Source organism: Grus americana, chromosome 3 (genome assembly GCF_028858705.1).
Source record: "Grus americana isolate bGruAme1 chromosome 3, bGruAme1.mat, whole genome shotgun sequence".
In the NCBI taxonomy this organism is placed as follows: domain Eukaryota; kingdom Metazoa; phylum Chordata; class Aves; order Gruiformes; family Gruidae; genus Grus; species Grus americana.
The window spans coordinates 74,190,997-74,206,637 of NC_072854.1; the positions used below are offsets into that span (position 1 = coordinate 74,190,997).

The following is a 15,641-nucleotide window of genomic DNA, read 5'->3' on the forward strand; positions in this document are numbered from 1 at the left end:
TCCATGTTATCACAGGTGCTTCAGCAAAAGAGACTTCCAGTTTCTGAGAAGAGTTATCCATGTAGCTTCTATCTGTGTGAAAAAGCCTGTCTGGCTAAGAAGCGTTTCCTACTAGGATATGAAAGTTTGGAAGTTGAATTTATTTTGCTGTTTTATTATATCAATATAAATAGTAAGAAATGTAAGGGGTTTTTTTCACATATAAAATTAGTGTGCAAAAGATCAGAAGGGAAATGTTTCATTGTGATTGGTGCAGGAAGATGGCTATGTGCATCTCCCGAGGAAAACTCCCAAATGCAAAATATTTGAAATGTTTAAATATATTTATTAAAATAGGTACAAATAGGATCAGAGTTTTTTAAAAAAGTCACTAACTTCTGAAAAAATGTCCTGCATTAATTCAAAGGATAGTAATAGATCACACTGTATCAGGGAGCCACCTAGAAATATTATAGTTGGAAAACCTCCAGAAGCAGGAGCTATAATCATTCCCCAGACCTTATGAACACCTGCTTCACTGACAGTGCTTAGTGGTTTCCAGAGCTGCAAATTTTCTATTCCTTCTTCATATTCCAAACCTACTGTGGGCAGACTCCCCTTACACAAAAGGAGAGATTATTTTTAAGCTTGAAAAGAGCACTGAAATGACATTAAAATGTTGTTTTCTTTCTTCTTCAGGTGTACTGTAGAAATATGTCTTATTTTCTTTCCCAGGTGGAGATTTCCTAATAATGGGAGAAAAGCCTTAGGTTTTGTACACCAGTAAAATGGAATGTTAAAAAATTTAATCCTTCATGTTATTTAAAATATATATCAAAAAATCCACATTAAATCAATGCTTATAAAAAAATAAAAGTCTATTAACAGGATAATCCTTCCACTAAAACTGCGTGTGTGTATGTGCCAGCACAGGAGACCCTAAAATGCTTTCTCTACCCTGCAACTGTTGTCTTCTGATGGGTGCTTCTGCAGAAGGGCACTGCGTGCATCTTTTCTGGCTGAAGTGTTAATTAGCAGAAAAATGTATTAGAAGCATTGAAATTGAGAGTACAGAGAATGGCTCAAGTTAAAAGTCGGTGAGATGCCTCAGTGTTGCAGTGCTTCTAGCCACCTTGACAAAGTTGCGGGTACTCAAAATGGAGAAAAGCAATCACTTCCACACAAATGGAACAAAATGTGCATATCATAATTTAAGGTGCAGTTACTTCTGTTAAGTTTCATGACAGACAGAAATCAAGTTGAAATAGAAACTAGATCTACGTCCTGCTCCTGCTAACAGGCTCAGTATTTTGTCAAATGAACAGAGCAAAAATCTGTCCGAATATTTGCATCAAGCAGGCTCCAAACTGGTTAAAACTGAAACCTCCTAATTCTGTGGTGTATTGTGTTACACCATGCAGTAAGGCTGCACTGCCTGCAGACTCACTTTGACAAATAAGAATAAAGTTACTTCTTGAAATTTTTTGCTTTCCCTAGGCTGAGTTCTCAGCCCATCATTCATTCCTCTTTCTTGCCTATCTGAAACCAGTATCATTGCAGAGACCTTCTTGAACCTCTAGTTACAGCAACAGAGTACACTTCAATTAAAAATAAACCAAAAATAGTTTTATCAACATTTCTAGGAGTTCTCAAATAGAACAGCCTTCAGCACATTTAGGAAAAAGGCAATGAACAAAATGAACTGCAAAATAGCCCCCCTGTTTCTAGGGGTTGTCATTACAGAAAAATCACTGGAAAGAATGCCTCATCTGGAAGACATGTGAGTCGGTCCGTGATAGCTTCAGTGGGATAGTCACCTTCTGCAACAGGATAAACAGCAGCAGAGGATTGTTCTGAGGGGGTGTTTTCTCCTGTATTCCAAAGCTTTTTTCACTTGCTCTTTAGCTTCTCCTACATAGTCCTCAACATTTTGCATATTTATCTCAATCACATTGAAGGTGTCTGCCTGTTCCTCCACTAGTAGGGCCACCTGCAGAAAGAGTTCGTGAACTTCCTTAATGCGACCTTCTAACTTCACCAGTTCCTTATGCCGTGTCTCTATCTCATTCAAGGCTGAGCGAGCCCCCTTAACATCTGACAAGAGATTCTCAGAGAAGACGTCCCACTTGCCTTGCTCAATCATCTCCTCAATCTGGTTGCCAGAAACATCTTTGCCCATGATCTCTAGCTGCCGCTGAATTCGAATCTTGCAGTTCTCCCGTTGGTTCATCTCTGTTGCGTTGTATTCAAACATCGCTTCCTGAAAGGCATGCATGAGGTCAACGTAGTGGTTCTTTGCTACCCTGGCAATGACAGACATAGCCCCGTATTTTGTTATTGCATCTTCACTGAAATCTCTCAGTATCTGGAGCTTCCTGTGGATGCTTTCTCCGCGGGCCTTGATGTCTCTGGCAATACAGTTAGTATCTCGTTTGATGCTACTAAGACGGCGCATGGAAGTAAGGAAGCGGCTGTTTTGCTTTCTGAGCCGCTTGACATCCTCTTTTAGGCGGTCATTTTCTGTCCGGACGTTCTGTATGTCTTTATGAAGAATTTCCAAGGCATAATCAGTCTCATAAAGGAGAACATCATGGGGTGAATTTTCATCATCCTCAGTATCAGAAAACTGTTGGTTGTGTACCTTGGCAAGTTCGCGCAGCTCGTTTAGCCGGTCTTTCATCCTGCCTGTAAAACAGAGGAACAGGGGGAAAGAAGTTTAAAGTAAATAAAATATTGGTTTACAAGGGCTGAAAGTTCATAACTAATAACTACATATAGTCATAACTACATCATAGATAACCCAAAATATCAGATTTTACATTTTTTCCACAGTATTTTATACAGTGATGGATCTCAGATCCACAACTCTGATGCTAGAACACTCTTCTAGAAACTACAAAGCTTAGAAACTAAAAAAGTGCAAGAGAGAAGACAACAAATCCTGAAGACAAATCCAAAAGAATAATAAGACAATCCCCAACCCCCCCCCCCCCAAAAATACCAGTCTTTCACTTGGAGAGAAAAACAAACTCTTGAGGAAATGAAAGGAAGCCTTCAGCTATCAGTATGTGTAGGCATGTTATTAACTGAATGCTTCCCACCACTGCTCACTAGAGAAATCTCCTCTAGATCTTGACCTTTCATTACATCAACTGCCCCAAATGTCACAGGTCCTCTGTCATTCTAAGCTTGCTTTTCCTGTAAGAAGAGTAGGAAGCCTCTCAGAAACAGAAGTAGCATTTACCAATACAGTTCGGAAAGAACAGTTTCGAGAAATGGTGTGGAAAATACCAAGATAGAATAAAAAAGAAAAAACAGAAAGGCAAGTTTAGGTTTTTCAGATGCTAGCATTGGTGATAGTGTACCAGGCATTAAACAAAACTACACAGCAATAAATAGCAGCATTTTGTAAGTAAAGCCATCCATCCAACCCTTCTTTTTTGTATGATGGAAACATCCTACTGAAGGAATAAGGTAACACTGTTGTTACAGACCAGGATCTGTTTTCTATGTGTTTGCCTCAGACATACTTAACTGCAAATTTCATTAAAAAGCCACAGAATGAGTAATCTGTACAGACCAGTTACATGGTAACAAAACATAAGTCTCCTTTAAGTATGTTGGTTTACTTGAAACTCTAGATCTAAAGTCTTTGCAGAAAGTGAAATCTGAAAGCTTCAGCAAGAACCCTGCACCAAGTGTTACAGCAAGCAGGAAGCTGAAAATTTCCCATCACAAAAGCTGTACATCCCATGACCTCATTTAAATTAATAACAAAAAAAACCAAGTTAAGACACCAAGCAGGACATCACCAGATCTCTCTGTCTGGAGGATTCATTTTTGGTTTTCCAGGAATTAAAGTATCTTCACAGCATTTACAAACATGCCACACACCGTGAATGACACATCCCTTCATAGGATCATCAGTCCCAGGTTAAAAAAAAATCACATGTGTACATACTCAGTATAATAGGCCTAGATCTAATGTGAATTAAAACTGCAAGTTTATGACCAGTTTCATGGGATTGTTATATGTGTTAAGGATGTTAGGGAGGAGATGGGAAAGATTCCATCACAGACACAGCCTCTTGGGTTCCTGTAGTTCATTGGGACTATATACTGGTCTTGAGAAGTGTCCTGATTAGGATCACATTTACATTGAAGCAAAAAAGTGAATTTCAACTTAAACCAATTCTTTTACAAGCAATGTAAACCAAGACCATTAATATCCTGAGAGAAGAGCTTTCATTCAGGAATCCACACATGTAAGATAATTGTTTGAATTTAAAACATAAGCCACATAGATTCAACTCAATCATATAGAGAAAGCTTTAGGAAATGAAAGGTTTTCCACCTCCTCCCTCAGCAATAATAAAAATCAAGAAAAATCCCCATCTAAAAGGAAAAAAAAAAGTGTGGTGCAGCTTAAAAGTCAAGTTTACTTGGCTTTAAAACTGTATGGCGAAGTTTGCCTAGATGCACAGAGACAGTGAGAACATCTGCCCTTCCTGTCTGGAAGTAGTGGACCATTTTCTAGATGGCATGGTGGAAAGGGAACAAAGGCATCTAGAAATCTCGGGATTATTTAGATCTCTTCTAGTCACTCACTGTTTCTGAGATGCTTTCCACCTGAAATGTAGATGTGGCTCTGAAAACCAGGCACATTGCTTCTCTGCATTCCTGACTCTTACTGGCTTCCCTAGAGTTGATGATCCTCCACTCTATGTCTGATCCTTGAACTGCTGTGTGTTGTCTTCAGCAGTTTATTCTTTTTGTGTTTAGCCACTACCTTTGGAAACAGCAAGCAATGTTGTTTATGACTTTAAAATGACAATCCACAGCAGCAAGGTGCCATTCGTGTAAACTAAATCACACGTGTGCAGGACTGTGTTGCCTTTGTGCTTACCATTCCCTGAACTTGAGAAAAACTAAATTTTGTCACCCTTCCACAGAGAGCAGACTGACAACTGGCTCAACAATAATTACATTTTATTTTTTGTGCTTGTCAAAGAAAACACAAACCGAGAACCACACTGACTAAGAGCTCCTGCATAATAAACTCATAATTTTGTAGGAATAGGTCTATCCTTCCTTCCCCCTACCCTCAAAAGTGTAACTTGCAATTTATTTTTCTCACCTACAACTATTTTAAAGGTGTTGGATAAAATAAAAATTGGAAGAAATGGAGAAGCAAAGACATGGTAATTCACAACATGAAAATACTAATGCTGTAGTAAGTTCATGTGTATACTAATTCTGCAGCATCTCTGTAAAAATATCATTAATTTTTTTTAATACAACATGAAAGGTTAAACAGTCAAGCATTAAAAGAAGAGTAAGGAACTATCAAGCGTGGCCTCAGATTGCACCACGATGTTGCCTACACACAGGAAGATCATGCAGTTAAACACTGGCCTACGTCCTATCACTTCCACCGAGTCTCTGCCTACAGTCTGTATGTGCTGAATAGAAGTTGTACAACTTAAAATTTAATATTCATCATTCAGTTCATGGACAGATATCTCATTTACTATGCTACTACTGTTCATTTCCTCAGGGATTTCTCCCGTGAAATCCATGGAAAGCTCCATAAACTCGTAACAGTCTTTTGGGGGAGGGCAGGTCTAACAACCCCTGTCCACAGACACAGGTTTTAGCCCAGGGTGATTAAGGACCACACTCTCACTCTTGATGAGTTATGATGCCCACTTGAGACACCTCAAGCACAGTTTTTTTGTACCTGGTACATTCAGAAGTCAGCTCCTTCTGACTTGGGTCAGTGCTGCAAGCCTCGGGCACGTTGCTGAGTAAGATTGTGAAGTAACAAGCCGGACGTCAGTGAATGGACACATGGATCGAGGCCACTTGTGAGAAGCTCATCTCCAATGATGTGTACAGCATCAGTCACGATCTCCGTGATCCAGCAGATCCAGTAGAATCCAATTCTAAACGTGAACAGAGGGATCAAATTACAGTTGCACTGACAATCTTCAGCCTGGGGTTTCACAGTTTCTGAGTGCTTAGCTCTAAAAGCCTATGTTATTTGAAACTACATACCAAAACTTAAATTCAAGGTGGTCAACATTAGGATCTTGTAACTCGGCATTGAGGACCTGTACCCATCAGGTAATGGCTCCACAACTAAAGTGATCACACTTTTGCCCTAACAAATGGATGCCATCTCTTCAAGCCTAAGTTCAGAGTCCTGAAAAGTCAGGAACTTTTTGACATCTTCTTTCCTTCTCGCTGAGTCCTGTCTTTTTCTCTCTGTTTCTAAAGTGCATCACCTAGCCTGCTTCCCACTTCATCTTCACACTTTGGTGGTGCTCTTCCTTATCTACATACAGTGCCTGGGCAGGATGGAAAACAGGAAGCCAATTACTTTCTGCTTGGATTTCAGCATCATATTCGGCTACAGACACCACAAATTGCAGAGGATACATATTCAGCTTTATGCCAGAGCATGCTCAATTACTCTGTAGGTTAGCATTTGCAAGATTTGGCCAAAAAGGTCTGTGAGGTTCAAGAAAATGTTTAGATTTCAGCTTTCTTGAGCACCTTTTGCTCAAGGAACACAGCAAATTTATTTGGGGCATTTGCAAACTGCTGCTTTGAGAGACTCACAATTTGGCAAAGTTTTAGGAATTTTTCATATGGAAAACAGCAGGCTCAAATGCAATGCTACCGTAGAGGTCTTTCCCCATTTCAAATGCCCGTTTCAAAAAAAGGGGAGCCAGATCTTCCCAAAAGAGGACAATAACTGCCAAGCATTCCTTTGATAGTGTCAGGGTCAGAACTGACACTAAAGAGCTGAAACAAATGAACAAACAAGCATGGGAGAGCAGGGAGAACAGCCATTTGAAAAATTTCAGCTTAACGGATCAGTATTTAGAAAAGTTGACCTCCTTTATCAGATGCTGTTGTTACTCAGGAAAGTTTGCATCTACTTACATGTTGATGGCATTGTTTGTAATTAAAGCAGCAATAAATTAATACATTATTGTTAGGAATACCCTCAGCACTCATTCTTTAAAATGAGCAGCGATCTGTCCCTTAATATAGGACCTGGCGCAACAAGTAGAAGCTGGGGTCCCTGGCTGGAAAGCAGCTCTGCAGAAAAGGACCTTGGGGTGCTGGTGGACATCACGTTGAACATGAGTCAGCAATGCGCCCTTGTGGCAAAGGAGGCCAACAGTGTCCTGGACTGGAGTAGCAACAGTGCTCAGGAAAGTGATTCCTCCCATCTGACCCTTGAGAGTCCACATGTGGAGTGCTGTGTTGGTGCTGGGGCTCCCCAGTGCAAGAGACCTGGACACACTGGGGTGAGTCCAGGGGAGGCCACCAAGATGGTTGGAGGTGCTGGTCACCTGGTGGAGGTCACCTGACATATGAAGAGAGGCTGAGAGAGCTGGGAATGTTCAGCCTGGAAACCAAGAAGCTCAAGGGAGATCTTGTTGCTGTTGCCAACTGTGTAATGCAAGGGTAGACCCTTCACGGAGATGTACAGTGACAGCACAAGAGGCAACAGACCCAAGTGGAAAGAAGGGAAAAGCCAGCCAGATAGTAGAGGGGAAAAAAAGGGAAAAAAAACCCCACCTTTCAGAAACACCAGAAAAGATGCCCAGAGAAGTTTTGGAACCTGCATCCTTGAAGATATTCAAAACTCAACTGGACATGGCCATCAGCGACCTGAACTACCTGTGTGTGTTTTGAGGGGGGCTGGATTGGACAACCTCCAAAGGTCCAGTCTAAATTATTCCAGTACTCAGCCTTAGGTCAAAAGTATGCTAATTTGAACATGAGTACTAAATATATTCAACTAGTTGCACAGGTTTATTTAAGATACATCTAACACATTTGAATATCAAGATACCATCTACTCTGGAGTAACAGCCCCAAGATTATAAATACCTTAATTCCAAGAGTGTGTGTTTTAATAGATTAGCTGTCAGATTGCTTTTCTTTTAAAATACTGTGTTATATTCAAACTGGAACAGGTACTTCCATGTTTGTATTTTTGGGCTAGATAAATCTGTCCTTGTAAAAATCAAGTTCCTTCTGCAGTCCATCATGGTGTGTACACCCAAACACACACTCACACACACAGGAAATACAGGCCAGGTAATGACTGCAGAGGTTACAACTCTGAAGCCAGATATCCACCAAGTACCGTCAGCTGAAGACACGTTCAGTACTCATCTCTTCATGTTAGCATGCTACTTCTTGGTATTAATCATCACAATGACTAGCTTTCCCGTGATGCATAAGAAAGACGCAAGCTGTCCTGTTGCAGTAAGACTGCAGCCCCATACAACTCTGCATGACATGGGATTTCAAACAGGGAAGGAAATCCACTCTGAAAATCAAAACCTATGCATACACAACCCCCTCTTTCTGTTAGGCCCATATACATACAAATAGGAGTCCTGCATAGCATATTTCCAGTGCTGTGCTAATGTTCTGCAGCCTGTTATCTATGTAGAAGTAACTTAAGGATGAAAAGTTATTTCTATAGCAACAAATGAGTTGCACACCTGTATTTATTTCAGCTTTAACATTTGTGTGTCCACATCACTGAGTTTGGGGACAAACGATGAAATAAATCAGCAGTTTAAGCACAGCATCCATATTTCAGCACCAGCAGCTGGGAAGGAAGCCAGTGTACATTTTTTCTCTTTACAGCATTCATAAAAGATAGCTTCTAGTTAATACCAGCTTGTGGATTACCAAAAGTCTAGTCTTTTCAGCCTTGAGTAGGACTTTACAAGATGAAGCTTTTACTTCAGTTGAAGTGGCCTATTTGAGGAAAAACAGGTATTTCAAACCAATTAAAACCAGCTAAAAATAATTCCTATCATCAGTTCTTCTCTCCCTCAGAAGGAAAAAGTCCTTTTTCTGCTCCACTACAAACCCACGTGGCTCATCCTGTCTCTGAATGACACGTGCTCTTGGTTGCATGACACACAACAGATGTGACCCAAGAAACAAGTGGTGAACAATTAGGAAATAGCCTGCTCATAGGCAGAATTACTTCATAACCAAGTGTGCATCAGCACATTCCAGTAACTTGCCATGCTGCTTGTACAGGATGCAGTATTGATGGAAATCCACTCAGATGGACTGGCTGAGTCAAATGCATTCCATTACAAGGCAAATAGTGTGCTCCTGTTGCATAAAAATGCAAGTCATGTACAGGTAAAAGAAGTGTTAAACGCAGCTGAAGCCTTTCATTTAAGAGATGGAGTCTCAGATTTAATCATAATTTTCTAGTATCTTTCCAGTTTGGAAACAACTGTCTTAGACCAGATTTAATAATTTTGCCTGATATCTGTTGTCCAGTAATAGATTTGACAATATTCATTAACTTGTAAAACAGACTGTTGTTTACAATAGGTTTTCCTCTTTCCAAAAGAGCTTCTAATTGTCTCCTAGCAGAGTAGTAGTCATCTTTTCAGACCATATTCCCCATCTCCCCAGTCATGTCCATCACTGGTGAAACAGCCGGCTTGAATTTCTCAAATCACTCCTCTTTTTTTCTTGCTTCTCATCTGTAAGAGCTCAAGGAAACACCAAAAATCATCACTTAATGATTAGGACAGTTTGCTTTCTGGAGCTGTTTTAAGATCACATCTGTGTATTAAGTCCAATATTAACAACTATGACAAAGAAAGATCAGCATTTCAAAATATTTTTGTGGCCTCACTGAAAGGAATTTACCTTCTCTGGAGTTTCTTAGATTGGGCAATGTTTAAAAATAGACAAAATGTATTCAGGATTGAAAAGACATCAGTTAATACAGAACACCAGTTAAGAAGCTACAGAAATCCAGCAAGAAGCTGCAAATGTATCTGAAGACTATTAGACACTATCCACTTCAAAGCCTGTGTACAGAGCACACCTCCTTTATACTTTCAGCCATCCTAGTGAGAAGTATATGCAGTTCCAAATGTCTCAGGGCAGGTGTTTTGGTTTTTTTCCAAAAGCTTGCATGAAGTGTCAACTTCTCTGTTCGTACCAGAACAAGCCGATATATTCAGAGAAGCAGGGATGGCTCCATTCTTTGCAGGCTATATCCGCAGTTGTCACAACCTCCAAGCCTCCAGCAGTTCCTTTCCTACCATAAAGGCTAGGAAAGGCCTAGGTGGAAAAAATTAACATTCAAATAGTTTGTTGCCTCTAACTCTAATGATGCAATAATTGTTTGAATACTGATAGCTTTGGAGGTTCTTCTTTGACTTATCTGTTTCTTTACCAATATTCAATCTCTTTAACATAAAGTAACTCTCAATTTTTCCACAACAGCATAATATAAATTCAAGGATCTAAGGTGCATCTCCTGCTTCCCAAAGGTATTCAATAAGGTTAACCATCTTGGTGTTTTCCATAGACTGGTTATCAGGTTTTCCAGACATCAGTATCAGAACTAGGAAAAGCTGCTGGCATGCATTAAATGCACACGTAATATGCGTTGTATTTTTCACATACTTATGATGAGACTGACAAAAAAAATCTGAAGTTTTAACTTGTTACTACACAGTAGCGAGTGCCAAGTGAACATTATTCTTGCACTGGAGAGGACAGCTTGTTATATATAGGTTGACTGCTACTGTTTACTGGGTTGTCTAAATTTTTACTGAAGAGCTGTGGATCACCACTGACAAATTTTCAATCCTGGATAGACGATAAAATGAATTCTCAGTATCTCCTCTTGACATTTTCTCACAAGTCACGCTAATGAGCAATTGTAACTAGTTTGGGGTTTGTTTGGCTGGGGGGGGGGTGCTGTACCAGGGCCATAAGCAAAAGCAGTTTCTCCATCTTCACCACATGGCCCGCTGCGAAGCATTAAGTCTTCACATGCATTGTTTGAACCCCCTCCCAAAATTGGGAACTCTCTCCAGCAGTCGTCATGCTTCTGTTTACAAATAGAAGTTAAGGACAGGAAAGGCTAATGCACACCCCAAATTTAGCCACTTCCTTTTTCTAAGGATGCTAGAAACAGAATATATAGTTAGCAACTGCACATATTGAAAACCTGCTAAATCCTTGAAATCCTTGAGACCTGCGAGCTGATTCCAGTCGGTTTTAATGCGCACAGCTTGCTAAAAACAGAGCGCCATTCCAAAGAGTAGATGAACATGCACGGGATCGTATTTTACCCAAGGGGGAGAAAACCAGTCCCACCATCGCTCTCCATTCAGTGCTTTTCAGTACGTGCAGCGCACTGTAAGCTAAGTACCGCAGCGTGCCTGTCCTTCCTGCCAGAGGCAACACTGAGGTCTGCAGGCAAAGCTGGCCTGGATGGAGACAAGGGGCGCGTCGACTGTATCTCCAGGGGCCTGGCAAATAGTTAAGACAGACCCATACCACTAACATAAACAGTGAGACAGCCGCTCATTGCATTTCTTGGCAATTACTACACCTCAGCATCATTATGAGTCACTGCGCAAGGAGATCAGACGACGCGCTCTCAGGCAGTGCTGTCACTACAGTGCCATGAGTATATACATTATCTGATTAATCACCTCGGCTTCTCTGAAACACATTGGCTCAGCAAAATAGCTACATACATGCCACATTTATATGACTATTATTGCTACCACACAGTGGTATTTATAAGTGATTAAGACATTATGTTGGCATCCGAGTAGAAATACGAGGTTGCATGTGATCATCAGTCAGAAGCAACATGTTCTACAGACATTTTTAAATCAGCACAACAGCATTACTTTTTAAACTCCACATAAATTTAAAGCTTGTAATACAGTGTTACAATCTGAGATCAAGTACTCTTTACTTTAAAAAAATCCCTTTAAAGTTAAATACAGGGTGGTTTATTGGTATTTGTTCATGTGGGCCAGTACACATGAGGCTCAGTTCTGGATCTTATTGCAAAATCTACACAACTCTAACTGGACCAAAATAGTTTCAGTCAGGAAATAACCTCCCCAGCCACACATGTATACCCACAGCCTCAGCCCCAGGACACATCAGGTGCTGGCAGCCTTTATGGCAATTACTGTACGCTACTTAAGAGCCCATGGGTGTTTACAGGTCCATTCAAAGCACCAGTGAATTTGAGATAGAGACTATATAGATGTCATTAGGGACACACTGGCCAGTGGTACTTAAAGAATCTGTTCCTGACTGGGCATATCCAAAGCTCAAGCAAGCTTTATTCTTGCTTTCAAAAATAAGTGATTTGTCGCTAACACCAATACGGCTCAGAGGAAAGGCATAGCAGGAAAAGCTGGAACGTTCAGTACTTTCTCAGCTTTTGTGAACGTGAGTTTGTTCAGAATCATCTTGGTGGTTAACGGGTGAGCTGACATAGTAGATAAAGCAAAAGCTGCACGCATAAGCCTTCTGAAGTCAAGATATGTGACATCATTCTCTCTGTGATAAACTACAGAAATACGGTCTAGATGAGAAGTGCCAGACACTTTGTGTGATAGGCTAGATGAGATATCAAGATGCTCAACACAATCAGCAAAAGCTATCAAAACAGATGGAGAAACTGAACTGCCTCGCTCCCCTCATGCAGAGCCCCCCCCGCTCCCCAAGAGGGGGTTCCCTGAAGCCAGCACTGCGGCTCCCTGGGAATGATGTTCCTCACCAGAGATGGCTTGCATGGGGTCCACGTCTTGGGGGGTCAGCCCAAAATGCAAGTGTAACCAGAAATGGCTTTTCTGCAAAACTGCATGAAAGTAGTAGCTCTACACTTGGTGCTGAGATGAGTTTATTGGATCAAATTAACATTGCCTCAGTAATTTCTGCGCCGTGCTTTATCATCCCTGCACTACAGGGATGACTAAAGAGTCAAAGAAAATTGATGGGCCAGATAAAAGATAATGGAAAGTGTATCTGGTCCAGCACCTTCATACTTGACACAGCAGTTGTCTTCTCACCGTCAGAACAGGTCTTGAATATGCCAACATTATGAGGGGTTTCTGTCACACTCAGAGGTTATCCATATTTTCCATTAGCAACTGGAACCAAACGAGAGCTTATAGAGTCTCCAGGTGACACTGAACTGGAAGGGAGTGGAAGTGAGCATTTGGTGCTGAAGGGGGGGAGAAATGATGACAATTTAAGAAATTCTTGGCAAGTAAAAGAAGTACCAACAAAACCAGAAGGAAATTCAATAGAGATGAGCCTGGTACGGTACACTTAGAAGAAATTATTCACACAGATAGAAAGTAGGGAACACCTAGTTTGGTAGCAGGAAAGCATTGGTGGGGTTATAGCAGATTGCAAGCTAAAAACCAAGTTCACAATGTAACGTAATTGTAAAAAAAACGCATGTCTTATCTGAGAGATGGCATGGGAAGGGCTGGTTTTACTCTGCTTGGCATAGGTAAGGCCTCAGCTGAACAGTACATCATGCACCAGTTATCACACTGGCAAAGTCAGAGCATACTGGGCATTGTCTCCAAACGGTTTAGAAAATACAAACCTGGAGGAAGGGGAGTTGAAGGAATTATGTTCATTTCATGAAGAAGATCGGGGAGAAAGATATAGCACTCCAATGTATAAAAGGAGTTTATAAAAAGAGAAGTGATGAGTTTGTTCCCTGTGTTGACATGGGAAACACACAAAGTGATCCATTCGTTTCACACATGGGATCTCTGTTGAACTAGCTGTGACCAGCTGAAAACCAGACCATTTCTCTGCAGGAGCACTGTGGGACCCTCTTCTTTATATAGAGAGAGGCTACAGAAACCTCTCTCAGGTCTGGCGACGGTGCACTGCTACAAAGCACCGAATGGATTAGGTAATGTCTTACAATCTCCCCACGGCCCTGCGTTTGTTCAGAGCCCTCTCTCCCAGTCTCACTGTGTCCAGCACAGTGTATGCACTTGCACAGGCCCACTGCCCATGCTGGGGAGCAATTTGGGTGACTCTTTTCACCCAGCAGATTCTCTTCCCTCTCTATTATTTCTCCACCAGCAGCAACTACCATTTCTGCTTTTGGAGCAGATGTCAGACATGGACCTAACCTCACAGCACCCAAAATTCCCAAGACTCTGATATAACATGCGGTTGTGTTCCATAGCATTGTGTTTATCTGCAGGGCCCAGAAGATACTGTTATCACATTATCCCCATTTTAATGTCTCAAGAGATCTTACGTACCATGCTGAGTTTCTTCATAAAGATCTCTTACGACAACAGAGGTTAACTGGCAGTTTTGGTCTCAGCCTAAACACCAGGTACATTTGCCAAATGACTTAACATGCAATTTCAGCTTCAGAGCAGCGGTCATACAAGGCAGTCAGTGAAAAAAAAATAAGGTGAGGAAAATGTCATCAGAGGTGTTGGGCATCTAAACCATCCTTTCTTAAGGACGGCCTTTAGTCTGTTCGTCTGTTAGACCTTTGGTCTGTTTTGAATAAAAAAGTTACACTCATCTTGTAGTCTCACACTTCCATATAAAACTGTTTAAATAGCGAGTAACACCATTGGTAAGAAAGCAGCATCCTTCAAATTGTATTCTCATCTTAAGAAGTCATATATTGCCATTTTGACCCCTGACAACTTAAAAACCGGTTCCTAAAATACCATCTAAAGAACAGGAACAAGAAGTGCGAATGTCCAGTTTAGGCCAGTGTTGTTATTCGAGTCATTTCCTTCCCTGGTATCCCACAGTTACATGCAGTTATCTCAGACACACACAAGTAGTAATTCTTGGCAGGAAATGAAATGAGCATCAATTAATAGGAAGCAATCAAAGAACGCTAACTTTTGCACCCACTCGCAGATCTGGCCATGATGATGCCCAAGAAAGGAGTAAAAGCTATTATATTTTGCATATAAACCCAATTTTCTACAAAATCTTCTCTGGAGCTATTCATAACCACATATGAGCATATTCATAACCACAGATGAGCCGTAGGAACGCAATGTGAATACTCGTTAAGCCAGACAAACAAGGCAGCTAGAAATGCAGACACCCGTTGGGACTGGACGAGGAGACTCATCTTTGAAAGCGCCTCTGGTTTTCCCTCACCCTGCGAAAACCCCGGCCACCCCTTCTGCCCCTTTTGAGGGACCAGAGGTGCCCGAAGGCACCTTAGGCAACTCCGGAGCCCCCATCTCTCGCCGTCCCTTCTGCCTCCAGGCTTCAAACTTCCCCTCTCGACTCAAACGGGGCAGTTTCGTTTACTCTTACGCAAAACCGAGTTGCAAAGCGCTCGAAACCCCCGCGGCTCCTCCTGCCTTGCCGGCCGGGCTGGCTGCCGAGCACCGGGCACGCACCGGGACTCCCCCCGACAGCAGGGAAGGGACGGACTGACCGCCACCGCCGGAGCCCAGCACCCGGCCCGGCCCAGAGCTGCTCTCTGCCCCGAAGCAGCTCCGGGCCGGGTCGGCGCCCGGGGACCCCGGCCGATGCTGAGCGGGGCTCGGAGATACGGCAGGGCTCCCGTCCCGGGAGCCAACGCCGACATGCCCGCGGTGTAGGAACTCAGCCCGGCCCAGCCCCCGAGGAAAGCGCCGTTTCGTCCCCCCCCCATCCCAGCAGGTACTCACCCCCGGGTAGGACAGGACAGGACAGGACAGGACAGGACAGCCCGGCCTGGCTCGGCTCGGCTCGAGTCTCTGCACTCGCGCTGCTCCCCAAGGTGCCGCTGCCGCCGCAGCGCCCGCGCCGTCCAGGCAAGC

At 42.2% G+C, this 15,641-nt stretch overlaps 1 protein-coding gene across 2 annotated transcripts; it reads right to left on the reverse strand.

The window, feature by feature from the left end:
• Positions 1-304: 304 nt before the first annotated feature.
• Positions 305-15,641, reverse strand: STX11 (syntaxin 11). Of its 2 annotated transcripts, XM_054821766.1 has the most exons (4): positions 15,510-15,626; positions 6,037-6,329; positions 5,720-5,924; positions 305-2,664 (listed from the first exon to the last, which is right to left on the reverse strand). In XM_054821766.1, the coding sequence occupies exon 4, from the start codon at positions 2,657-2,659 to the stop codon at positions 1,793-1,795; it is 867 nt and encodes a 288-aa protein (XP_054677741.1). In that variant the 5' UTR covers positions 2,660-2,664; positions 5,720-5,924; positions 6,037-6,329; positions 15,510-15,626; the 3' UTR covers positions 305-1,792. The 2 variants fall into 2 exon arrangements, with proteins under 2 accessions (XP_054677741.1, XP_054677740.1); XM_054821765.1 differs by lacking the exon at positions 6,037-6,329 and having other exon boundaries at positions 15,510-15,641.